Genomic DNA, 27295 nt, shown 5'->3' with positions numbered 1-27295 from the left:
TCAGTTGAGTTGTTCGCGCCTCTCCTGCTCATGATTGATCCCTCTGAATACCCATGTTTCCGGTGCGGCAGAGTTATTAGATACAACTCGTTCTCCAGGGTTTATATTGTTTGCCCAAAGAGCTTGGCCTCTCTCACTCTCTCGAATCGTTTCACGTTCATCGGCTTGGTCTTTGTTCAGGTAACCCTTCTTCTTATATCTTTTAGCTATCTAGAGTAATGATCTCTTATGGCAATCATGTCCAAAAATTTCTTACTCATCGGTGAGCAAGATTTCCGTAGCTATATATATATATATATGTATACACACATACGTGGTTGGATATTAGTAATTACTAGTTCAATTCGTATTTCATATCTGAAATGCTGAACACAGCCCCTAATCTGATGTAGGGGTTTATGCTTTTCAGAATCTGCGCTATTCTTTATTGCCGGTTAAATTTGATGCAAGTTTAATTATAGGTTGATTTGGGGTCTTGGGTTTCCCCTGTAATGTTGCATTCATACAATTGATTGTAGTCGGTCAGTAACCATTGTAGGGTTGAGTTGGTTGTATGACGGCATGTATAACCAACATAATGACCAAAAAAATGATATTGGAGAGGAGTGGGGAGGGTGGAGGTTTGGGGAGGTGAGGATTCCAGCTGGGGTGGGGATTTTGAAATTTATTTGGAAGGTTTGGAATGAGTTCTCCAAACATATTCGTTTCAGGGTCATGAGTGAGAGAGTTGTGAGATTCTTGACTGATACGTGGTGTTCCTTTTCGAGAATGTTCAGGATTGCTTCCAGTCACCGATAATTATGGATAGTGGGAGAGCGACTTGGGATGTTCTGATGGTGACGCATTATATAATTAGGAGTTGGAGGAGGTTGTTGAGTTTTTGGTGGTCCTCTACACTCAAGATGTGGAGTGACTTGGGATGGGCAGATGGTGAAACACTTTAATTTTTGGGAGTGGAATGAGGTTGTTGAGTTATTGGCGGTCCTCTACCACCAAGACGTGCATGGGGAGGGAGAAGATGAGTGGATATGGGTTGTGATTGTTAATGCAGATTTGTAGTTTGTTCCTTACAATGGAGTCTGTTGGATATTCGGGGGTTTCTTTCCCTTGAAAGGTAGTTTGGAGGACCAAAGCCCCTTCAAGGGTGGCTCTTTTTGGTGGGACGGCTGGCCTTGGAAGGATATTGATGATTGATAACTTGAGGAGGCAACAAATTATAGCGAATTGGTGCTACATGTGCTAAGGGGGTGAGGAGATAGTGAACCACCTTCTTTTGCACTGTCCCATGGCTAGGGATTGGTGGGAGGTTCTTTTGCTTTGTTTGGCGTTAATTGGGTTATGCCAGATTCCACGAGGAGTCCTCTTGAGACTTGGAAGGGTTGTATAGTGTGGAGGCCAGCCCTTGATGCCTTGAGAATTACCCCGCTCTTTGTTGTGGGGTTTGCGGCGGGAGCACAATAGGAGGTGGTTTGTTGGAGAGGATGTTCCCTCTTAGGTGCTTAATTCTCAAGTCTGAAATATTTATTCTTTTGGGTTCATGGGTAGTATTGTAAATCTATAGAGGAATTTATGGATTTTGTGGATTCTTTGAAAGTATATTGAGTTCTTTTTTGTGCAGTTGTATTGGGGTTGCACTCCCCTCTTAAGACTTTTCTAATTGAATCTAACTTATTGGGTGTGGGTGTGTGTGTAGGAGGAGGAGGAGAGGGGGGTAGTGGGGGGACCACATATTGCCCCTTAGAAATTGATGATACTTGTTATTATAGAGGATTGGATTGGTCACGGTAATATTTTACTTGCTTAACAATTCTAGAAAAATGCATTGCATTAGTAATGATAATCTTGTTGGGTGAAACTATATCTAGTACTAAGGGTTGTGCTATTTGGTTGGGATGCATGAGAATCAGTTGGTCTCGTGTGTGACGTTTTGAAAATCCGAGCACAAAAAGAAACAGATTGTTAAAAAAATGCAAATAAATCTTTCGTTCAAGAAAGGAAATAATGCAAGATTGGTTGGCGATAATATGAGGTTAATATTGAGATTATGTATTCGTCTCACCTTTGCTCAACAAAGCCGTGTAATAACTATTTTGGTTAGAGACACGTTCAAAATTATTATACATCGGTGAGCATGTAAGGTGAATGCTAACATATGTCAATGCATCTCAATTCTCAACCCACCTCTATTCAACAAAATCTTGTCTAATCTATTCGGGGTCAGCTATATAGATCTTGTGTTCTTGTTCTCAAATTTTTTTATTTCGAAGATCATATATTCAATTAATCCAAATGCTACCATTTCTTTTTTTTTCCTCGAATACTATTTTGTTTGCCCCTAGACCTTATGCTACTCTTTGGCACTAGGTGGTACTCATTGGTCTTCAGTAGCTTGTTGCTGAACAATCTTAATTTGTGCTCTCTCTCGTATGATAAGTAAAATAGGAGGTGCAGCTGTGCATACAAGATGTACATGAAATAGGATCGGAAACTGTACTCTCATCTCTCTTAAAAAGATATGCGAGGGATCCATCTACAAGGAGAAACTCCTAGTGAACCAAAAATTAGGGAGCTCAACACATCATATTTGAGAGTTCAAATAGCAGACTCCACTCCTTCAAAAGACCTATTATTCTTATATTTTAAGCTCAATTAAAAACAAAGAGGAGCTACTTGTTTTGTTATTCCAGCTATTCTCCACGGTCCACAAGGAGGAGAACCATTATAATACATTTCTGCATGTGTCTGTGAGATAGAGACTCAAAAGGTTTAGAAGTGCAATACTGCAGTTTGTTAATTACATAATATTTGATGTTGATAGAGTGAGACTTTTACGTGATATTAATAAGGTAACAGTATCTGCGATTATCTGCCTTGTGTGAATTTTGACCCTTGTCAAAATTTCGCATTGCGACTTGGTGATATCTAATATATTGATTGATATATGGCAATCCTTTGCAATTTTTATTCCTTTGTCATGTGTTCATTACTCAATTTTGCTTGTGATCTCGTAGCAATTCCTCCAGTTTCCTATTGTGCAACTTATTGATCTTTGAGTTTTTTTTGTTTATGACCTGTTGGTTCTGCAACTCTTTGTACTTTGTAGAAGCTTTCTTAGGTGCAAGAATGGCCAGTATCTCTCAGTCTTCTGTTTTTCAGGTAGTACTTTTACTTGTGTTTTTATTTTTCATCTTGGTATAAGAACATTTCAACTTGAGTTAACCAAAAATTAGTTGTGTGTTTATAATCTTTTATCCCAACGTTGTTTTAGTTACAAATTATAATAACTTTTTTTTTTTTTTTTTTTTTTTTTTTTTTTTTTTCACTTTTTTTATTATAAATTTGTTTAAGCTAAGATTTGTGCTGCTCACATATTTACCATTAATTTTGGGTCATTTTCAATGTATTGAAACACAGGCTGATTTACTTTGGCTTGAGTTTTCAGCCAACTAAATTGAATTTAGGATATTGTCAAAATATTTATTATGACAGCTCAGGCCACTCTTTGACCGGATTAACTTGAAGAATTATATATTTCCCTTTGGCATGAGTGTTTGTTCAACTTAATTAGTTTTAGTACTTGGCTCATTCTCTTTTCCCTGGCCAAGGTTATAATATCGTAAAATATATTTATGCTAATCCTTGTTACAATAATTTATATTGTAAAGCTGTGTTATTTTGGCCTCTGAATAATTCAATTCCCCCCCCCCCCATTGTTACAATAATTTTTATTGTTTAGCTGTGCCTCTAAATAATTCCTTCCCCCCCCCCCCCCCCCCCCCCCCCCGCGGCGTGGGGCTCCTTTCTGAGTCACGTCATTCCTTATCTGCTGCTGCTTCTAAAATTTTCTCCTTTCTGAGTCACAAGGCTCCCCTATCTGCTTATAAGATCTATAATATGTTCACTATGTGCAAATCCATTTGCTACGCAAGGTTCTGGCACAAGAAGGACATGCAACTTTGGGTGCGCAATAATTTTGGCTTGAGTTTTCAGTCAACTAAATTGAATTTAGGATTTTTCAAAATCTTTATTATGACAGTTCAGGCCAATCTTTGACCGGATTAACTTGAAGAGTTATATATTTCCCTTTGGCATGAGTTTTTGTTCAACTTAATTAGTTTTAGTACTTGGTTCATTCTTTGTTCCCTGGCCAAGGTTATAATATCATAAAATATATTTATGCTAATCCTTTTTACAATAATTTATATTGTTTAGCTTTGTTATTTTGGCTTTTTAATTATTAATTTCCTCCTGTAAAAGCCTCGTAGGCGTCCTGGAGTTGGATCAAAGGGACCCTCAAAGTTATGCTCCATCCTTCCCTATGCAGGTAAACTTCTCTCCTTTCAAGTTACATGCCATTCCTTATCTGCTTCTTCTAAAAAGGGCTAGGCATGGGGAACCCTTATCAGCTTCTTCTAAAAAGGGCTAGCCTATTGCATGATGCACCATTATCTGCTTCTCATTGTTGGGATGACACAGCAAGGACAGACAACTTTGGGTTCGCAACAATTTTGTTCCGTTGGACGTGGTATATTGTCACCAATTGTTGGTATGCCTTCCAGTATAGGTTGAGCACATGGTGTATCTTCACCTAATCTTAAACAATTTAAATAAACATATGCCTAGTTTAGGTGGTCCTGGAGCACCTTTCTCCTCATCCTATGCTGGAAGTTTGTCCTCATTGCATACTGTAAGTAATTCAAATATGTATACTATAATGTCTCATCTCAGTTCCCACGATTGCCATATCAAAGAATGTTTTAATGTTGTCTTTTTTAAGTTTTATTATTTTTATCTAGGGGTCTTTGTGATGTGGGCATTCTTTACAAATTGTCTATTTCATCTGAGGCTATAGACTTGGTCCTCCTTAAGTTGTTGCCTCTTATTGTGGGCATGGACACTGGCTGTTTGAATGGTATTTGTTAATTGAGGTCTAGAGAGTTAAATTTGCATAGGATATCAGAGTAACTGCATTGAACTACTATTAAATATTTCAGTTGAGTGGTTAATTTAAGAAATACAAAATCTGGATTACATGAGCAATTCTATCAAATATAACCTAGTCTAAGCTCATCGTTTCCCATTTAATGGGGGTTGAAGAGAGCCAGAGCTGATTAGGGTTCAAATAAGGCGTAAAGAGCTGCAAGTCTACCGTGGCATTAAATTAGTGTGAATTTTATGTTGTGTGGGTGATATAAAGATACTCTGCTGTAACCAGCAACTGGTATGAGGATTCTCTCTGTTGTGGTATCTTTCTTTGGCAAAGCTCATCCTCCCTTTTCACCTTCTTTATCTTTTGGTAAGGGTACCTAGACAAAACCTGATGTATATTTTGGATCAAGTTTCAGGATGTGAACCTCCTACCCTTCAAGTACAATAAGAAAAAAAGCGTCAAGATATTTGAGGAAGAGTCACTTTGGAGAAGTCTTACTTGATGTTTTGAAAGGTGTCGTGTATAATGTCATCTGAGTGGTGGCGTTAGCGTCCGTTTGATGCATTAAATTGTTGAGTTTCTTTGTAAAGCATGAGCATTATGAGCTTTCTTTTTCTCTAATTACAGCCTTTGGAAATTGGAAATGACAATTCTGCATTTGTATATTCACTTATTTTTGTTTATGTAAATACGAAAAGTTTAGTGTTAATAAACTAATGTGAATTGTTTTACGTTTTAGGCATTTTGATCTTCATTTTATTTTTGCACGTAAAATTGTTGTGAATCCCTTTTGTTTATAGAGTAGTAATTATTTGATTTTTCACCCTTCTGGAATAGTTGTTCAGGTTTTGTTGTCTTTAGAAAATTCATGTGCGTTAGTTATGGACCTTATTAAATTTTTTTGATACATGAATTTCTTTTTCTCCCGGCGTTGCTCCCTAATAGATGGACTTCTTTTATTGTTTGCTGTAAGCTTAGATCTTATTATATGTAGCTTTCTTGCATTGATTCTCTAATCTGTCGACACTTTCGAGTGTTGCATTCTATATTTTTTGTGGGGTCAAATTTTCCTAGTTTTTCTTATATCTTATGGAGGAATCCTATGCAGCATGAAAATCAGAGTTTGGTTCTCTTAAAGAAGGTTCATACCATGTGCATTGTTTATTTCTCTATTCCTGCAATATCTGCCTTGTCTTAATGTTTGTTTGGGTCAAACTTGTTCATTTTATTTTGTATTGAAGGTATATAACGGTAGAGAAAAGCTGAATAATGCTATTAGGATTTCAAGATAATCACATTTTGGGTGAAATGATACCCTCAATGAATCTGACAATGATAGCGGACAAAAAAGGGATCATTCTGATAGCAATTCATTAGCAGTTTTCTGAAACTTCACCCTTTCAAACTCTTCATTGTCTTTTCTGATAAAGCAAACATGACTTTAGTTAGGCCTCATTTAAGCTAGAGAACTGATGAGGGACGTCTGTCTTTGTGTTCAGAATGAGCCAAGCATCTTGTTGAAATCTCTGCTGCAAGAGATAGTGGATGATCAATGGTTTAAGTATTGTTGAGTTTGAAATCGCTGCAAGAGATAGTGGATGATCAATGGTTTAAGTATTGTTGAGTTTGATTGGAATTTACATCCTCAAGGGCACTGGTTTTGGTAGAGAGACTGTATATTCAGATGGTTTTTCATAGTATTGTTTTAAGCATCTTGTTTGATTTTTATATATTCTGTATAAGTTTCCTTTTCTGTAATCTATCAAGTGTATTGGGAATGGTTCTACTTAAAAATTTATAATATTGAAGTTGCCTAGAAGATGGTCTTACATGGATTAGTTGTTCTTGGTTCCTTCAATCCTTTTGTGGTTGATTTTTTTCATGTTGCAGTTTTTCTTCATTTGAGTTGGCTGACAAAGAAAAAAAATAGGATTTTGTCATCTTTTTCCCACTTTCACCTTTGACTGTGAAGGGATTTGAGGCCGGATCCCCCCTCCCCTGCCTCTCCTGGTGGGCATCATTGTGCTTGGTCTAATTTTGGTTGGATATATACAGGGTCATTTATGGCTGAAATTTGGAGCATGCTCAGCTATCCTGAGCGAAGACTAATTGGTGTAGGAAGTGTAGTGAGGTCTGATACCAACTGATGTAGGATGGGAATAGAGAAGTGGAGAGAGAAGAGAAGAATGAGGGGGAAGAAATCTGTGTTCAATCTCATTAATACTCAATATTCATCAAAAAGTAATCAATACAATACATATGACCATGTATAATCTCAAGTCTAAAATAGTTGCAGCAAACATAAAAGTCAATAAAAATGGCTGCCATGAGCCTTGTGAGACATGTAGCCATGTGTATACTTTAAGTTGGAAAATTGCTATGCTCATTTCCAACAAAGCTGCAAGACAACAGACCTTATTTATAGGTAAACAGAAACTAATATTAATTAGAAGCAAATATTGCAAACTACTCATATTTATTATAATTCCTAAAATGTATAGGAAAACTCTAAAATCTGTCTGTCCTTGCCCATTCTCCAAGCATGGGTGAGAGTCATGTGCAATTCATGTGTACGGGCAATGTCCTGATATCCATCACTAATACTTATGTTATTGTTGCTTATGCATTTCAAGCTTATTATCTGCCTTTAGCCATGCAATGTGCAACACATGCCCTTCAATGTGTTCAATTTATGAAGAAATCAAAGCACGCATTTCCATTTTGATTTTTTGAGGTTTGTTAAATTTCTCATTTCAATCTACATTTTGATTTTTTCCCCTGAATAAATTTTCTTTTCCTTAAATAAGTTTCAAGGATGCATGCACTTCAGTTTTTCTTTCTATTAACCTTCTGTTTTATTCTTTAGTGTTCTACTTTTTATTTGCTCTATGTCATGAACATGTGTCTCTACCTTTAGTTTTGCAATAGCTGCTTGTATATCAATAATTCAAAGCAAAAACATATAAAAGAAGACCCCATTTATTAAAAAAACCTAATAGTTGAAAGCCTGCTGTGACTTAGCTAAACTTCAGTTGTAAAATTCTGTTAATTTAGCCAAGTTATTGCGAAGATTTTAGTATGACCCAGACAAGTGATCGAGCAGCAAAATGCTTGCGTAGAATTTTTAAATGCTTTGTCCAATCAATTAGCCATTACCAAAAGGCCTGTTTGATTCATCTTGGACTTTATTACAAATTAAACAAAGCAAATCCTCTTAAACATGTGCAGAATTCTAAACACTGCCTTGACTTGGAGCACACATGATCCTCACTCATTTATACCATAGAGCGTGTATTTGCATACTTTTTTTGTCCAGAGGTTATCCAAGACACCAGTATGGAGGAGTGATTTGTTCAAAGTTTAACATACCAAAAGAAGCTACAATAATAAGGCTTAAATACATGATACACCCCTTATAAATGTCATTTTCGTCTTTTCTCATTTTGACCATTTTCTTCCACATTTTCTCAAAGAATTTTTTTGATAAATCCAGTGAACCACACACCAAACTTATAGTTTGAGAGCTGATCATGTTTACTGCCTTTTGTATTTGTATGTCTTTGTTATCGAAATTGTTACTGATCCTTGATACTATTATTGTTGTTATTATGATTAGATATTATTTTTATTATTGTTATTTAAATTGTCTTAGGTAACTAAAACAACTGAAGTATCATATATGGAGAACGAGCCGGTCTTTAATTTCCGTGCCATTGCTGCTGAAGTTCATCTTACTACTGGAGCAAAAGTTACTGTGTATGATATTGAGGGCATTCCTGGCAAGGTCATTCTCAAAATTAAAGGAACCTATTCACAGGTTGAAAATGCTCAATATCTTTTACCGGTTAGTGCTTTCAAATTTAGCTGCTCATCTTGCTGCCTGTGGTAGCAGTGAAATGGTTTCTGGCACTAGCATCACGTTTTAGTAAGTATTGTTGAGTTTGAAATCTCTGCTGGAAGAGATAGTGGATGATCAATGGTTTAAGTATTGTTGAGTTTGATTGGAATTTATATCCTCAAGGGCATTGGTTTTGGTAGAGAGACTGTATATTCAGATAGTTTTTCATAGTATGGTTTTAAGCATCTTGTTTGATTTTTATATATTCTGTATAGTTTCCTTTTCTGCAATCTATCAAGTGTATTGGGAATGGTTCTACTTAAAAATTTATAATATTGAAGTTGCCTAGAAGATGGTCTTACATGGATTAGTTGTTCTTGGTTCCTTCAATCCTTTCGTGGTTGATTTTTTTCATGTTGCAGTTTTTCTTCATTTGAGTTGGCTGACAGAGAAAAAAAACAAGGATTTTGTCATCTTTTTCCCACTTTCACCTTTGACTGCGAAGGGATTTGAGGCCGGATCCCCCCTCCTGCTGCCTCTCCTGGGGGGCATCCATGTGCTTGGGCTAATTTTGGTTGGATATATATAGGGTCATTTGTGGCTGAAATTTGGAGCATGCTCAGCTATCCTGAGCGCAGACTAATTGATGTAGGAAGTGTAGTGAGGTCTGATACCAACTGATGTAGGATGGGAATAGAGAAGTGGAGAGAGAAGAGAAGAATGAGGGGGAAGAAATGTGTTCAATCTCATTAATATTCAATATTCATCAAAAAGTAATCAATACAATACATATGACCATGTATAATCTCAAGTCTAAAATAGTTGCAGCAAACATAAAAGTCAATAAAAATGGCTGCCATGAGCCTTGTGAGACATGTAGCCATGTCTATACTTCAAGTTGGAAAATTGCTATGCTCATTTCCAACAAAGCTGCAAGACAACAGACTTTATTTATAGGTAAACAGAAACTAATATTAATTAGAAGCAAATATTGCAAACTACTCATATTTATTATAATTCCTAAAATGTATAGGAAAACTCTAAAATCTGTCTGTCCTTGCCCATTCTCCAAGCATGGGTGAGAGTCATGTGCAATTCATGTGTACGAGCAATGTCCTGATACCTATCACTAATACTTATGTTATTGTTGCTTATGCATTTCATGCTTATTATCTGCCTTTAGCCATGCATTGTGCAACACGTGCCCTTCAATGTGTTCAATTTATGATGAAATCAAAGCACGCATTTCCATTTATACCTATCTATTATTTTGAGGTTTGTTAAATTTCTCATTTCAATCTACATTTTGATTTTTTCCCCTGAATAAATTTTCTTTTCCTTAAATAAGTTTCAAGGATGCATGCACTTTAGTTTTTCTTTCTATTAACCTTCTGTTTTATTCTTTAGTGTTCTACTTATTATTTGCTCTATGTCATGAACATGTGTCTCTACCTTTAGTTTTGCAATAGCTGCAAGGATATCAATAATGCAAAGCAAAAAAATATAAAAGAAGACCTCATTTATTAAAAAAAACCTAATAGTCGAAAGCCTGCTGTGACTTAACGAAACTTCAGTTGTAAAATTCTGTTAATTTAGCCAAGTTATTGCGAAGAGTTTAGTATGACTGCAGCAAAATGTTTGTGTAGAATTTTTTAATGCTTTGTCTAATCAATTAGCCATTACCCAAAGGCCTGTTTGATTCATCTGGGACTTTAATACAAATAAAACAAAGCAAATCCTCTTAAACATGTGCAGAATTCTAAACACTGCCATGACTTGGAGCACGTATGATCCTCACTCATTTATACCATAGAGCGTGTATTTGCATACTTTTTTTGTCCAGAGGTTATCCAAGACACCAGTGTGGAGGAGTGATTTGATCAAAGTTGAACATACCAAAAGAAGCTACAATAATAAGGCTTAAATACATGATACACCCCTTATAAATGTCATTTTCGTCTTTCTCATTTTGACCATTTTCTTCCACATTTTCTCAAAGAATTTTTTTGATTAATCCAGTGAACCACAGACCAAATTTATAGTTTGAGAGCTGATTATGTTTACTGCCTTTTGTATTTGTATGTCTTTGTTATCGAAATTGTTACTGGTCCTTGATACCATTATTGTTGTTATTATGATTAGATATTATTTTTATTTAAATTGTCTTAGGTAACTAAAGGAACTGAAGTATCATGAAGAAAGGCCGAGGACATCATTGGGATCAGAGCCAATGCTGCTTATGTTCATCATACTACTGGAGCAAATATTAGTGTGTCAGAGATTGAGGGCATTCCGGACAAGGTCACTCTCAAAATTAAAGGCACCTTTGCACAGGTTGAAAATGCTCAACATCTTGTACCGGTTAGTGCTTTCAAATTTAGCTGCTCATCTTGCTGCCTGTGGTAGCAGTGAATTGGTTTCTGTCACTAGCATTACGTAGATGAATAGCTACCAGCAAGAGGAGTGCCAAACTCACCTTCAGAATCATCACAAACAGCATCCAGTCCCCCAATCGAATCACAATTCATCCCATTTATACCTCGTTTGTTGGAAGTATCATTGACCATAACCCATTTTTGCTTCTCCATTGTGAACCATTTTTTGTTGGAAACATATCGATTAAATCTCTCTTTTGTCCGAAAAGAACTCCTTGGCTTAAAGCTGTATGAACTCTTTCCCTGTCTCTTGGGCAAATAAGTCTTTGGCAGGGACAAAGAGGTCTTTGAAGATGGGTACCGGGTCCAGCCAAAACTTTATTGTTTGGCCCAACCCCATTACCTAAATGCTGACCAGAAAAACCAGAGTTTGGGTCTTTATGGTGTGGCCCAGATCCACGAAAACAAGCAGTCCCTGCGTGATTAGGATCCATCCCATAAAACAGAGACTTTTTCAAAGAAGGGCCAAAGATGGGCCTCTGTCCCTTGCCCACATCAAAGAAGGCATCTCTGTTGGGCCCATAGAGAACTGGATCAAAAAAATCATTTGAGACAGGCCCATTATGCTGCCCCAAAGAAGTAGGCAGCCCATCCCACAAAAAGAAGAATCAGGAAGAACTGAAGTCTGTAAATGGTCACGTGCCCTGCCAGAGGTAACATGGTCTGTAAATGGTCACGTGCCCATCCCAAATCTCCTTTCAGAATCAAATCTCCACCGTTCATGCTTGTACCCATCAGATCTTCCCCTTACACGCGTCCCCCGTTTGAATTTAAAAGTATCATCAGGGATAAGGTTGCAATCCGTAGTAAGACCTCTCCGCCCACCACACGTCCCCCCTTCCATGCCAACAGAGCCACTGTCATCCCACGCGTGAGGACCACCGAGTCTTCCTCTAACGACTCTAATCTTCCTCTGCAACTCCCGTTCGTCCATCCATCTTTGAAGTTCATCGGCGCCTTTCACACCCTCACTAAGAAGTTTCAACCAGACTTCTTCTTTCATCAATTGGGAACCATCGCTTCCTTCCAAACTCTCCGTTGTCGGAACAAGGTCCCATGGGTATTCTTCCCAAATCACAATTTTATAGCAAAATCGATCATCATGAATAAAAATCACCTGAGGGCAAACGCTGCCATCAGCTACTGTAATACGAACACATTCAGCGTCCCTGGTTTCATCAGCTTCAACTGACACAAACCCTCCACATAAATCACCAAGAGTCACAAAAAGGGCATGGCACCAAAGGTGAAGAGGCAAACCATACAACCGAACCCTTTTCATCCCTTGCTCCTTCAAAATACCAGAGCAACCCACCCTAAAGCTCCAAGAGTCCACTCATAATATGCCTTTAGCCATGCAATGTGCAACACGTACCTTTCAATGTGTTCAATTTAGGATGAAATCAAAGCACGCATTTCCATTTATACCTATCTATTATCTTGAGGTTTGTTAAATTTCTCATTTCAATCTACATTTTGATTTTTTCCCCTGAATAGATTTTCTTTTCCTTAAATAAGTTTCAAGGATGCAGGCACTTTAGTTTTTCTTTCTAATAACCTTGTGTTTGATTCTCTAGTATTCTACTTTTTATTTGCTCTATGTCATGAGCATGTCTCTCTTCCTTTAGTTTTGCAATAGCTGCAAGTATATCAATAATGCAAGGCAAAAAAATATAAAAGAAGACCCCATTTATTAAAAAACCTAATAGTCGAAAACCAACGAAACTTCAGTTGTAAAATTCTGTTAATTTAGCTAAGTTATTGCGAAAATTTTAGTATGACCAAGACTAGGGCTGCAAGTTGGGCTGGCCCAACCCAGCCCAGTCCCAACCCAACCTTAACCCGAATCTGGTTGGGTTGGGCGAGCCCGAATTGTACCCAACATGGGTTATGGTCATAACCCGGACCGAATATTTTCGGTGGGTTGGGTCGGGTTGACGGGTTGAGTTTTTTTTTTTTTTTTTTTTTCTCAGAAATTTATATATATTTGATTATATTATTATTAAAAAACAAAATGTTTTTAGGGCAAATCATTTCAGCCTCCCCAATCGCCTCCATCTCTATTCTCGTTCTCGACTCTGAACTTGCCCCCCCTCTCTCTCTACAACTACAAACTACAAAATCTACAAGAATCAGAAGTTCAAAACCCATATATTTCAGTTTATCTATCTGTCTGCAAGAATCAAAAGTTCAAAACCTATTACCTATATCAAAACCCATATCAGCATATCATTTCAGATTGTTCAAAAAATCAAAACCCATATCTTTCAGTTTCCATCGCCCGCTGTTCCAGTTGGGGTTCGCCGTTCGCAAGCTTCAGCCGCTGTCTCTCAACTCTCAAGCTTGCCCCCCTCTCTCTTTGCAATTGCTAACTTGTATGTACGGGTTTTGTTTTAATTTTTGGAAGTGACGGCGGCGGCAGAGGCGGAGGGATGGCGGTGGCGGTGGATCAGCTGCTGAGGGGGGGCAGCAGCAGAGGGGACGGTGGCAGAGAGAGAGAAAGAGAAAGAAGAGAGAGGAGAGAGAAAGGAGAAAAAAATAAAATAAAATAAAAAATTTATTTTTTTATTTTGGGTTTTGGGTTGGGTTCGGGTTGAGCCCGAGCCCAACCCGAACATGTCTGGGTTTTGACAAAACCCAACTTGAACATGAGCCCGATTTGTGAATTTTAAGCCCAAATTTTAAATTTTCTAGGTTGGGGTTGGGTTGGGCTGGGTTAGCCCGCCAAAGTTGCAGCCCTAACCAAGACAAGTGATCAACCAGCAAAATGGTTGCGAAGAATTTTAAATGCTTTGTCCAATCAATTAGCCATTACCCAAAGACCTGTTTGATTCATGTGGGACTCTAATACAAATTAAACTAAGCAAAAACTCTTAAACATGTGCAGAATTCTAATCACTGCCTTGTCTTGGAGCACACAAGATTCTCACTCATTTATACTATAGAGCGTGTATTTGCATACCTTTTTTGTCCAGAGGTTAACCAAGACACCAGTATGGAGGAGTGATTTGATCAAAGTTGAACATACCAAAAGAAGCTACAATAATAAGGCTTAAATACATGATACACCCCTTATAAATGCCATTTTCCTCTTTTCTCATTTTGGCCATTTTCTTCCACATTTTCTCAAAGAATTTTTTTTGATTAATCCTGTGAACCACACACCAAACTTATAGTTTGAGGGCTGATCAGGATTACTGCCTTTTGTATTTGTATCACTTTGTTATCAAAATTGTTACTGTTCCTTGATACTATTATTGTTGTTATTATGATTAGATATTATTTTTATTATTGTTATTTAAATTGTCTTAGGTAAAGCATACAATGCAAGTACCATTTTTAAAGGCCGGGGACATCGTTGGGATCGGTGGAGACAATGCTGCTGCTGTTCGCCGTACTACTGGAGTGGCTCTTTCTGTGTCAGAGATTAAGGGCATTCCTGACAAGGTCGCTGTCGAAATTAAAGGCACCTTTGCAGAGGTTGAGATGGCTCGACATTTTGTACAGGTTAGTGCTTTCAAATTTAGCAGCTCATCCTGCTGCTTGTGGTAGCAGTGAAATGGTTTCTGGCACTAGCATCATGTATTATTATTATTTTTTTACAATGCATTATTTTAAAACGGATTGAGTAACCTGATTCATTATGATTATTATTATTTAATTAGACATGGTTTCGTGTGAAAGCTGTCACCATTTGTGATCCTAATCTGTCAACTTCCAGCCCCGGGGATTTCCTCAATGCATCAGATTAGGGTCCTTTATCCTTTAAAGCAGTCCCTGGAAGTAGTGGTTTGTTTGTATTGTTAACATAAAATCTAATAGGCAATAGAGGGTTACAGTTGATCATCTGTTGGAGACAATTTTATAAATTGAACAGAATTTAGTTTAACTTTGTCTATTCAATCCATTAATGAGGAACTTTTACAATTGATCGACTTTTGACACCACACCACAAAAGTAACTTTTGTCCTCTCCATTCAACTAACTACCCTTTGTTTTTTCTAGGCTTCTAGTACCTTAGGCACGATTTGTTTTCTTCTTCACCATTCCCTGACTTATTTTTTTTTATTTTACTTCTTCTCAATTTGCCCTGTCAAACAATGAGAGGAATCATTTCAAAATTATTCTTATTTCGGTAGCTATAAGTTATTTAATTATTTCTTTTTCGTTTTCCCTTCTACTCTAGTTATTTTATTGTTGATGCCTTAAATTTTGTGAGATTGATGAAGCTGGGAACCATTTTAATTATGTGAAGAATTCTAATTTAGACTTTTAGGAACTTGTGCAATTTCATCTCTATAGTATGGTTGAATGTTTTCAAGTATATATATATATATATTTATATTATATAAATCTATTACAATAGTAACTGATAAATGTAATTAGATGCTATAAACAATTTAAAAGGATAAGGCAGTCAATATTATCTTATCCACAATCCGATCAACTTGAGTCCTTAATAAATCAAATAGAATGAGGAAATATTCATAGTATTAGAGATTATCTTTTGCTAATTTGTAAAGGTGGTCTTATTGGTAATTATTCATGTGACAAATTCCCATATTTATTTTTTAAAAGGGAGTTATATTAGTGATGGTACCTTATATTCTTGGGCGAACTGCAAAGAAACCCAAACCCCCTCTCCCCCTCCTCCTCCAACACCACCCTCCCCCCCCCCCCCCCCCCCTCCTCTTTCTTTTTTTCCCTGAATGGGGTGTTTTATAAATAAAAATCAAAATAATACAATTACAACTGGAGGTAAACCTCCCTTACATCTCAAGGAATGGACATTTCCACTTCCAGAATCCACCTATCTCTAAGCATAAAACATTAAAGATCTAAAACAATCAAAAGGTATGCTAAACTAATATTCAGATATGTAATATCATCCCAAATAATAGCCTGCACTGCATGTGAGCTCTGTTCTTGAATCCCAGTATGTAGGTTAGCATTTCTGATTGACCATATCTTCCAAAGAGTAACTGAAAATAATCCACTAAGAATCTTGGATTTTAAGGTCTTAGACCCAATGTTTTGACAAAACCAATCCACAATGTGATTAACTCCATTAAACCGTGAAGCCTTTACCTGCAATATCTCAAAAAGCCCTCCCCAGACCTCTGCAGCAAATGTACACTGACAAAACATATGATCATTGGAATCATCTCCCTCAAAACAATTATGACAAATGGATGGGAGAGGCATTCCTCTTTTCTGTAAATTCACAAAGCTCAAATTTTTGTTATGTAGAATGATAACAACACAAAGACTGACCCTAGGTCTTCAATTTTCCCAACACAATCTAGTCCATTTCATCCTGTGACCAGTAACTCTGCAACTATTCCATGATGCCTTCAAAGAAAAATTCCCATGCTTCCATTTAATTGATCCTGTCCAGAGTGAATTAGTTACCTGCTGTATGGTATACTTCATGATAGCAGAAAACTCACCAGGTACATTACAAGCCCCATTGTGTTAAATAGCAGATAAGTCTGTCTGCCTATCTATATCTTGGAATCTAGAAGCTCCAAACATTTGAATTAAGGACTTTGTTTGGCACCAAGGGTCTGTCAAAAGCTTAAACTGTCGACCATCCCCAACCTGAAAATTCACATTCTCAAGAATCAACTCTCTAGCCCCCAACACGTGCTTCCAAACAAAAGAACCTGTCATCTTTGGAACCACCAACCAAAAGTTTGTCTTGTGTAAATACACTGCCTTCAATCATTGTTTCCACAACTTGTTTTTCTGCTGAATAAAGTCCCAGCACAGAGTAAGCTTTGCTGCAGTATCAATATCCTTTATCTTTCTGATGTTAAAGCCACCTTCTGCTGCAGGTAAAGTTACTTGACTCCACTTTATCTGAGCCATCTTTTTAAGATCTTGCTTGCCACTGCTTTGAAAATGTTTACACCTTCTTTCCAATACATTTTGAACTTCCCAAGGGACCTTAAACCCAAAAATCCAGATGTATAGATAGGAGAACAGCACAGACTTAATAATCTCGAACCTTCCAGCTAAAGATAAATTAATTGTATTCCAGTAACCAAGTCTTGCATCCACTTTATCAATCAGAGTCTTGTAATCTCCAGCTCTTATAATATTGTTTGATAAAGGTAACCCCAAGTATCTGAAAGGAAACTTTTCAACAGGAAAATGTAAATCTTCTTCTGCCTCTCACTGCTTTAGAAAAAATGATGGAACTTTTCTCCTTGTTAACCTGCAACCCAGAGGTCTCCTTAAATAATCCCAGAATATCTTCTATAGCTTTGATAGAAGCCACTTCAGCTTTAACCACCATAATAGATCATCCGCATAAAATGCATTTGAAATTTTCAGACCTGTTTTTTTTTTTTTTGATAAGTAATAATTGAAATAAAATGGGCGTTCAAGAGGGGAACGCATCCCTTATACAAAAATGGAACTAGGGATTAAGATTCCAAAGAAGCCAAAAAAATAATTAAATCTTCGTAAGAAGAACAAGACTTCCTCTTCACATTACTGAAAAGAGAGCGTATGACGTGAAGTTTCAAAATCGCCGTGGACGATTCTTTCCCTTCAAACATTCTACTATTCCTCTCCTTCCAAATGCACCACCAAACACAATGTGGTACAACTCTCCAATAATCGCAAACAACGCTGCTCACACTGCATCCTCTCCATATACAAATCAAATCCTTAGGATAACGAGGCATAACCCAACGCATACTAAACAGACAAAAGATAAGATTCCAACAATCCCTCGCTATAGGACAATGCATGAGAATGTGAGCAACTGACTCACCATCTTGTTTGCACAAGCAACACCAATTAACAAAACAATTGCCCCTTTTCCTTAGTTTATCAATCATAAAGATCTTACCCCAAACAGCGGTCCAAACAAAGAATGCCACTCTAGTTGGAGCCATAGAACGCCAAATAGTCTTTCATGGAAAATCAACAATATCGAAATCAGAAAGACATAAGAATAAGGAACGAACTTCAAAGCAACCATGGGAAGAGAGAATCCATGTCATATCATCACTACCTCTGCCAACTGCCTCCTGTCGATACAACAAATCCAGGAAAACACATACCTCTTCCACCTCCCAATCCTGAAAAGAGCGTCGAAATTGCACGTCCCACGTAATCCCTCTGCTATCAAGGTGATAAGAGTTGGCTACGTAGGCAAGTTTATCAACTGCAATACTGTATAACCTGGGAAATAAACAAGATAAAGGCCGGTCTCCACACCAAAGATCCTCCCAAAAACTTACACATCTGCCATCACGAACTTTGAATCTGATATGAGTAGAAAAAGCGTCCCATTCCTTATGAATTTCCACGCCCCAACTCCTCCCACAAGAGAAACCGGACGAGTAGACCAACCACCACTCTCTTCCCCATATCGACATGAAACAATCCTTCGCCAAGGGCGATGTCTTTCTCTTCCATACCTCCACAGCCATTTACCCAGAAGAGCTTGATTAAAGGGGACCAATCTTCTGATGCCAAGACCACCAAACTTCATTGGCTTACAAACTTGTTCCCAATTGACAAGGTGATACTTAAATTCATCACCTCTTCCACCCTAAAGGAAATCCCTTTGAATTTTTTCAATCCTATCAGCAACAGAGCATGGAATTGGAACATAGATAAAAAAATATGTGGGAAGGCTCGATAAAGTACTCTTTATAAGCGTAATTTTCCCTCCCTTAGACAAGTATTGCTTTTTCTATCCTGCTAATCTCTTCGCATACCTATTAATCACAGGGTCCCAGCACCCCACCGTTCTAGAGGAAACCCCTAAAGGCAAGCCTAAATACGGAATTGGAAAAGAACTCACCCTACACCCAATGACTTCCGCTAAAGAAGAAATATCCTGAACATCTCCAACCGGAACAAGCACGCTTTTAGCCACATTAACTTTCAGACCAGAGACAGCCTGAAAACAGGCCAAAATGCACCTCAGATATCTAAGCTGAGACACATTAGCATCACAAAAAACCAGGGTGTCATCCGCCAAAAGTAAATGAGAGACCTTCATCTGATGGATATGATCTCTTCCCACCATAAAGCCCTTGATAAGATCAAGATCCTCTGCTCTTCGCATAAGTCTGCTTAAGAAAGAGGAAAGATGACAAGGGATCTCCTTGTCTTAAACCCCGAGAGCACCCAAAGAAACCAGCAGGAGACCCGTTCACAAGAACAGAGAATTTGACAGACGAAAGGCATGTCTCGATCCATTTCCTCCATTTACTTCCAAATCCCATTCTCTGAAGCAAATAAAGTAGGAAATTCCAATTCACATGATCATACGCTTTCTCAATGTCAAGTTTGCACAAGACTCTGGGAACACCACTTCTCAATTTGGAATCCACACATTCACCTGCAATAAGAACTGAATCAAGAATTTGTCTTCCTCCAACAAAAGCATTCTGGGAATCTGAAATAATCCCATCCATCACTCCTCTCAACCTAAGAGCAAAAACCTTAGCCAGAAGCTTGTAGATACATCCCACTAAACTGATAGGACGAAAGTCTTTAATGTTAGAAGCACCTCCCTTCTTAGGGATAAGGGCAATGAAAGTTGCATCACGTGACTTCTCAAAGGCACCAGTAGAATAAAGCTCCTGAAAAGTGCCCATGACATTGTTTTTCACAACTGTCCAACTTTCCAGAAGAAACCGCATAGTGAACCCATCTGGCTCCGGAGCTTTGTCCCCATTACAACTAGATAAGGCCTTTAGAACTTCTTCTTCAGTAAAAGGATTCTGAAGCCCTTCCCTATCGATCTTGGAAATGGCCTCGAAATGAAGACCATCAAGTTTAGGTCTCCAAGCAAGCGGTTCGGTATAAAGCTTCTGATAAAAAGAAGCAATCCCATTACGCACATCTTCCTCCCTCCACAACTCTACACCTTCCACCCGAATACATCCTATATGATTACTTCTTCTATAAGCGTTAGCGAGTCTGTGAAAAATTTTTGTATTGCGATCTCCCTCTTTTAACCAAAGAGCCCGAGATTTTTGTCGCCAAGATATCTCCTCCATACTAGCAATCTTAGCAAAAACTGCCTAACAAGCAGCTCTCCTAGAACGCAAAAACTCCACATCCCCACTCGCCTCTTCTAGGCGATCAATCTCATAAAAATCAGCAAGGACTGTACTCTTCCTCCATTCAAGATTCCCAAAAACGTCTTTATTCCACTTTTTAAGATTGAATTTGAGAGCCTTCAACTTTGTAGTTAACATGAAACTAGATGAGCCTATGACAACAACTCCCTCCCACCAAGACTGAACTTTCCCTTTGCATCTCTTAATTCTCCTATCTTCAATAGCTTTTGCTATAAGATTAGAGAAAAATTCAGTAGCAAAGGAGAACAAAAGAGGAGACAAAGGACATCCTTGTCTATCACCTTTTGAAGCTGAGAAAAAACCTGCAGGTACACCATTGCACAGGACAGAAAAATTTGTTCTAGTAATACACCTCATAACCCAGCTAATCCATCTCTCACTGACTATTAGTCAGTTGCAAAAAACCCCCCTTAAGAATGTTTTTGGCAAAAAAACCCTGTCAACTATCTTGAGGGGGGTATTCTAACTGATGGCCATTTAATAAATTTTTGAGGCAATTTTTTGGACCAAATTACCCCTTAATTAAAACTACGTAGTTTTGAGAGTTAAGCCCTTAACTTGATGATGTGGCCGTTGATAATTTCAAAACCCGATCAAAATGTGACAACTAAGCCAATCTTATCCACAAATAAAAATAAATAAAAAATAAAAAAAATGGGAAAAGGATAACAGGCTTGTACACCCAAACACAACCTTATGCTGTCTCTGTTCATCTTCTTCAATACACATATAGTATCAGGTGAACCATTTCCGGTGTCCTGGACTGGCTGCATCTCCTCTCTGTTTATTTATTATATATATTGCTCATGTATTGAACATTCTGGTATATATATATCTGAATCTGTATCTCTCCCCCACTCTCTGATTAACCAGGTTTTCACGAGAATTGTTTTTTGGTATACAAGCATAAGAAATTATAACTTTCTTTGATTCCTTCAAATCATAATCTAATGAAAATCCAAGACGAAACCAGATCTGAAAGACCTATTTGTTCATGATGATAATAGTAAACATCAAAACCCCATCATTGAAGAATGGTAGATTGGATATAGAATTGAAGTAGCAGTTATAAGCTTTCCCACCCCTCTTTGCAAGACCCATTTATAATTTCACACACACAACACACACACACACTCTCTACAATATTTCTCTCTATATATCTATTTGCTATCTCTCACTTTTCTCAAACTTTTTTGGGTTGCAATGATGGTGTGCTTCAGTCTACGAATTCTTCAAATTCCAGTCACAATTCCGAATTTGTTTAGTTCCACTTGCGAACACAAAATTTTTTAGTTCCACATGTGAACACGAATTTTTTTCAAACATGGGCGTTGTGAAGAAGATCAACAGTAATTTATATATATATATATATATATAGACATTATATTTATAAGGGTGTGTTTGGGATATTTAAAAGGTGTTTGGGTTTAATAGTTACAATAAGGGACATTAGGGTCTTTACAATAAGGGGTAATTTGGTCCAAAAAATTGCCTCAAAAATTTATTAAACGGCGATAAGTTAGAATATCTCCCTCGGGATAGTTGAGGGGGTTTTATTGCCAAAAACATTCTTAAGGGAGGTTTTTTGCAATTGACTAATAGTCAAGGGGGGTTTTTTGCGATTCGCCTTATATTCTTCAATGAAAAATTTTGGTGTACAAGGTTTCTTTTCACCCGAAACACTTCCTAAAGGGAAATAATAATAATAATAATAAATAAATAGAAGTAAAGCTTGGAAGGGTTTTTTTTACCTTCGTGGTATCACCTTTCTCCTATAAGCAAGGGAGGTTGAGGGTTCAAGTTCTGAATAGTTGGTGAATATCTTACCCATCGCCCCAACCCCTCCGCCACCAACAAAAAAAATAAATAAATCACACTTTTGATTTGACTATTTATTGTTTGCAGGGGTTTATTGATTGCACGATTTTCTTATCTTCGCGGCAGAGCCATTAAGAGGAGGGGGGTCTGAAGTATGAACCTTCTAATTTTGGAGGCTACTGCTGTTATAGATTCTGGGAGAAGTAATCATATTTCCTTTATTGGACTCGACTTTTATTTAGATCTGTTTGACTCTCATACAGAGGACAGAAAAATATTGTGCTCCGAAAGTGATTAGCTTCTGTGTTCTTTTGAATGTTTCCTTCTTCTTTTTTTTTTTTTTTAAAGTTTTTTGTTTGCGTTTACCAAATTTTCCATCAGATGTGCAGAGAGATACCCTTGAGTTTGAACTTGATATATAAATCAGAGAATTTGATCTAGATAGCTGCACATCAACTTGACTTGTAATGAACTTAATTAATGTTTAAAATACCGAATCTGGTTTATTTTTAATTTTCCAGTAGTAATGGTGTACTGGGATGTTTTACTGATCACTAGAACTTGGATTTCACATCATTTTGAAGCAAATGGTTGAATCTGTGGTTAGTTCAATTTTGGATATGATTTTTTTTAATATGAACGAGTCTAGGGATGGCAATTTCTTCCGTGGGTTTTAGCCCCTAATGGGATGGATTTGGTAGTTTCCTACATATGTTTAGGGCGGATATAGTAAAATAATTAAAAAGACAGAATTAGTGATAAACTCGTCAAACCCCTGTTCCAATTATATATGTACTTTAAAATTTTTTATACACATAAAACATATATTTAATATTTTTAGGACTCTTGTTATTTTGTATTAATATTCACTACTTATTAATTTAAAAGACTTTATTTATTAGTCCAATTTGAGCACATTGAGATGGCTATTCTCAATGTTATTTTTTACTAAATAATAAAAGTAGCATAATTCGATCCGCTTTTGCAATTAAACAAGAGTATGCGGGGTGTAGTCAGTACTTTATTTATCAAAGTAGTGGCGGAGTTGATACTTTGTCAGTCAAAGTAGAGACATAATTGGTAGGACGAATTTTTTAATGGGTATGGTTTAGCTAAATTCGCCAAGCGCTCTTGCCATCCTTATTTAAGAACGGCTGAGTATACTCCTATTAAGTTGAGGCATATGGTCCATACCATTTACATTATTTAGGGGATAACTGGCCCATATATAAAAAGATTATAAAGGCTTAAAATTTGATAAACCACCACAGACAAAAGTGATGAAAAATTATTACACGTTCTCAGAATTATTGTTTCGGTCAATCACTAATTAATATCCAAGTAAACAAACTTATACATTTGCATATTATCCATAATCACATATATTTCTTTTTTCTTTTGTACTTTAAAAACCAACATTGTTATGACATTATTGGTTCTTTATCTGTGCCACTTGTAGATTTTTGAAGTGCAAGTGCATGCAGGATTATGAGATTAGGGATTGAAGAAATTTATGTCAAGTGTACTCAAAACTATGAGTTTAAAAATTGAGCTGTTTATGAATAGGTTGGATTTGCTCATTTAAAACTTCGTTTTGGTTCAGTGTTGGTAGCAAGATTTGAAGTTGTTACTTGCTAGAGCTTCAAATGTCAGCATTTCTAGCATTTTGAAGCTCCCCGAGAATGGGCTTGATCCAAACCGTGGTTAATGGAGTAAGAACACGATAGTTTAGACTTGAGGCCGAAACTTGAAAGTATCTGAGTTTTGACCTCCATTAAATACATACTCAACAATCCCTAGAAGTTAAAATGAACAAAAAACGACGATTCTTACAATTAATACAGTTGAGATTTCAAGTCCCCATATAGATAAATGGGTGCCAGAGTGTGCCCAAAACTTAAATGTGACTGCTACATTTAATATTTCCTACAGCTTTTTTTTTTTTTTTTTTTTCCTTCTTTTTCTTTCTTTATTTCCTGCTGCTTTAGAGTTGCACTGATTATATCGTGGACTCTTTTAGTCCATAGATCAATTACTCTCCGCTGAATCGAAAACAATGTTGTTTGATTTTGTAACGAGCTTCCGTTAGAGGTGTCATATATATATATTTTTTTATCTCTTTGAAAAAGCATGACTGCACAAATTCGAAATAAATAATAAGTAACGGTCTCAAATGAATTTCCTCAGGACGAGTTTTTTTTTTTTTAACCAATAAAATGAACGTCATATTAAATAATTATTTTAAATTTTTACATATTTCAAAAATCTATCTCAATCAAACGGTTAAAAGTAGAGAACTTGTGACTCTTTTTATTATGGAACTCTCTTGAGAGCTTTACTCAAATGGGCATTTGGTCCACCTAGACATGATGTCACGAAAAGTGAAGTCCTAAGTCAGCAAAAATATGAAAGAGGTATGATCGGGTTCAGGCAAGGACCCATTAGGGTCTCAGTGCGGACAGCGACCCCCACTGAAATTTTTTTAATTTGCAAAATTGTCTATAAATTTTGTAAAAATCTTTAAAATATTTCTACTTCTTTATAAAAATGTTAAAAATGCTCACACTCAAATTTTAATGATATTCCACTGTATATTACTGTTATTCAATATCGTCACTCTCTTACAATTTTTTGAACACTGGGTTGATTCTTTCAAAAAAAAAGTTATGCCTTCCACTGCACATACTCACTCTCTCTCAAATTTTCACTCATTTAAAAAATAAGCCCAACTCTAAAGCAATTTCAAATGTGTTTGCTCGGGCAATGCCAACGAGGTGTTAGCATTGCAATGAAGATGGATTGGGGTGTTCAAGTATTATTGTAATTTAACCATAAGAGGAACGGATATGGTTAACCATAGGAAGACCTGATATGATAAGAGTCTAACAGTCGGGAGACATCCGACTAATTTTAGGTGAGTAAGGGTTGATATTATCAAGACATAGGAACATTAATGACATCTGATGTTATCCATCACTCACATAAATCAGTCGGATTTGTTTGACTTTCGGACTCCAAATCGTTGACAGGACTTAGACTTCGTTAAGTTATTTTTGACGTAAGTTATTTTTGACGTGTTTATCCCATACGTTTTGTTTATTTTTTTTATTTTTTTATTTTTCTTTAGAGCACGTGTATTAGTCCCATAATACACACATCATTCAAGTCAGGAGTGCGGTTCGAAAGCGAGACCTCAAAGACTTACCTTTCGGATCCCTGTTAACGTTGTTATGTCCCCGGGAGCCACAAACTTTTAGTATTTATTTTTTTTTTTTTTCACTCATACATTTTTTTTTTAACCAAAGAAGTGTGTTTTCTTCGTACTTTTACTATTGCACCAGGTGATAGTCCTGCATTGACTCATATTAAACAATTGGAGCTTGCATAGAATTATTATTGCCAAAATGGATAATTATTATTATACGCGTGGGAAAACCACTATTTACTTTTCCAAAAAAAAAAAAAAAAACCATTGTTTCAACCGTTTTTGCTAAAATGACTTAATAAACAATGTTTAGATTTTAAGTTCCTTCCCCAAGAATAAATTAAAGGGTTAATTTTACTAACACCCCCTCAAGTTTGGCCAAATAACTATCACTTAAGTCAATTTTTAATTTTCTGTCACAATTTCGTTAAAAATATGTAAAAAGACAAATTTTGCCCCTAAATACCCTTTGACTTGGTCAAAAGTGCCCTCTAACCTTTAAAAAAATTAAATAAAAAGACTGCAATATCCCTAAATACACTACAAATTTATAATTATAGATATATCAATTTATTATAAATTTACAAATTATATATATACAGATATATACATATACACAGACATATATATACACACACACATGTATATATATATACACGTCGCCGGGAAAGGAGTGAGAGGTTGATGTCAACCATTAATTTCCAGTGCACTATCATATCCCTTGTGTGTGTGTGTGTTTGAACTTTGAACTATCACATCTAGAAATATAGACAAGGTTAAAAAAATAATAGAAAGCTACTAAAGACATAATTTATTACATGACCCGAGACTTCATAGTTTCGATTAATGAAAATTGTTACATAATTAAATTTGTTAATTTTATTAAACTTTTTAGTTACGTAGCAATTTGTGATTGATCCAACCATGGAATCTCGAATCATATCGGGTAATAATTTCTCAAAAGGCATATTGGGACCATGTAGTAATTTTTCTAAAGGCATATTGGAATCAAAATTCGCAGCCACCTGATGACCTAATGACCTAATTTATGAGAAAATTTGATAAGACCATGCAAAACAAAGAAGCTTTAGGAAACAATCTTTCACTACCAAAATTATTACAAAATTCTCACATAGACACATATTTCATAACTTTTTAAACCTTATACTATTGGTGGGATAGCAATTTATACCCAAACTCATTAAACCGCTCAAATGGGTTCACTAAAATTAAATCATTTGGGTACTCAAATTTAAGTGAGTGGGTCAGTAATGGATAAAAAATGGGTATCCATACAATTCAATGGTCAATAGTGGATTAAGAGTGGGTACCCATTTTAACCCGCTCAAACAAAACCTTCTTGATAACTCTCTCTCTCTCTCTCCCTCTCCATCTTCTATAAATATTGATAAAATTCAAAGTGAGGTAAACAAAAAGTCAAATTGATGAGGTAGACCAAGAGTTAGTTTGACTTGCAGATAAAGAAGCCCTTCAATTATCTGGGTTAGCTGATTTCAAATCAAATAAAGGTTGACTCAATCACTTGAAACAAACCAACAAGAGAGGTTCAAATTCAAAGAGCTGATAAGCTACTTACAAAATCTCCTCGTATCTATAACAAACTAGAGAGCCAACTATAAGAAGAAGCCCCAACTAACCAATGAGATAGGAGAAAAATATATATTAAATTGCTGCTTTTTATTGAGCTTCAACTACTAACTTGATTGTCGGAGAGCTGTTGGTAAAGGCACCACACCAGTGCCGATCAAGGTTCCCTTTTGTGTTGTAGGAAAATAGTGAGGTTTCGGGTTATGCAGAATCTGGCTTCAACAGTTGGCGCAGTATGTGAGAGAGATTAATTTCTAGAAGAAAACGTTATTCTGCTGCGATCCTATAAAATTTTAATAGTGGAACTTTCTTCCATTATCTCCCATACATTCACCACCTCCCTAT

At 36.6% G+C, this 27295-nt stretch overlaps 1 protein-coding gene across 5 annotated transcripts; it reads left to right on the top strand.

The window, feature by feature from the left end:
• On the top strand, positions 1-22660 carry LOC132312875 (RNA-binding KH domain-containing protein PEPPER-like). Of its 5 annotated transcripts, XR_009483340.1 has the most exons (7): positions 5-180; positions 3104-3156; positions 4258-4324; positions 8583-8774; positions 10938-11129; positions 14516-14710; positions 22225-22660. XR_009483340.1 is itself a non-coding variant. In XM_059811426.1 (3 exons), the coding sequence occupies exons 1-3, from the start codon at positions 12547-12549 to the stop codon at positions 22270-22272; spliced, it is 345 nt and encodes a 114-aa protein (XP_059667409.1). In that variant the 5' UTR covers positions 12000-12546; the 3' UTR covers positions 22273-22660. The 5 variants fall into 5 exon arrangements, 1 of the variants encoding a protein (XP_059667409.1); XR_009483341.1 differs by lacking the exon at positions 3104-3156; XR_009483342.1 differs by lacking the exons at positions 3104-3156; positions 4258-4324.
• The last annotated feature ends 4635 nt before the right edge of the window (positions 22661-27295 follow it).

Source organism: Cornus florida, unplaced genomic scaffold, assembly GCF_030987335.1.
Source record: "Cornus florida cultivar Cherokee Brave unplaced genomic scaffold, ASM3098733v1 CherokeeBrave_3.0.0_Hap2_Chr06, whole genome shotgun sequence".
Lineage (NCBI taxonomy): Eukaryota > Viridiplantae > Streptophyta > Magnoliopsida > Cornales > Cornaceae > Cornus > Cornus florida.
Note: the sequence above shows the minus strand (reverse complement) of the source record. Positions and strands in the feature narration are given on the sequence as shown.

Bases quoted from the DNA above. Each gene is read 5' to 3' on its own strand.
- LOC132312875 (XM_059811426.1), top strand. From the start codon at position 12,547: ATGCCTTTAGCCATGCAATGTGCAACACGTACCTTTCAATGTGTTCAA. The intron at 12,649-14,515 runs GTTTGTTAAATT...AAATTGTCTTAG, and splicing joins TACCTATCTATTATCTTGAG to GTAAAGCATACAATGCAAGT. The intron at 14,711-22,224 runs GTTAGTGCTTTC...TATTGTTTGCAG, and splicing joins TGGCTCGACATTTTGTACAG to GGGTTTATTGATTGCACGAT.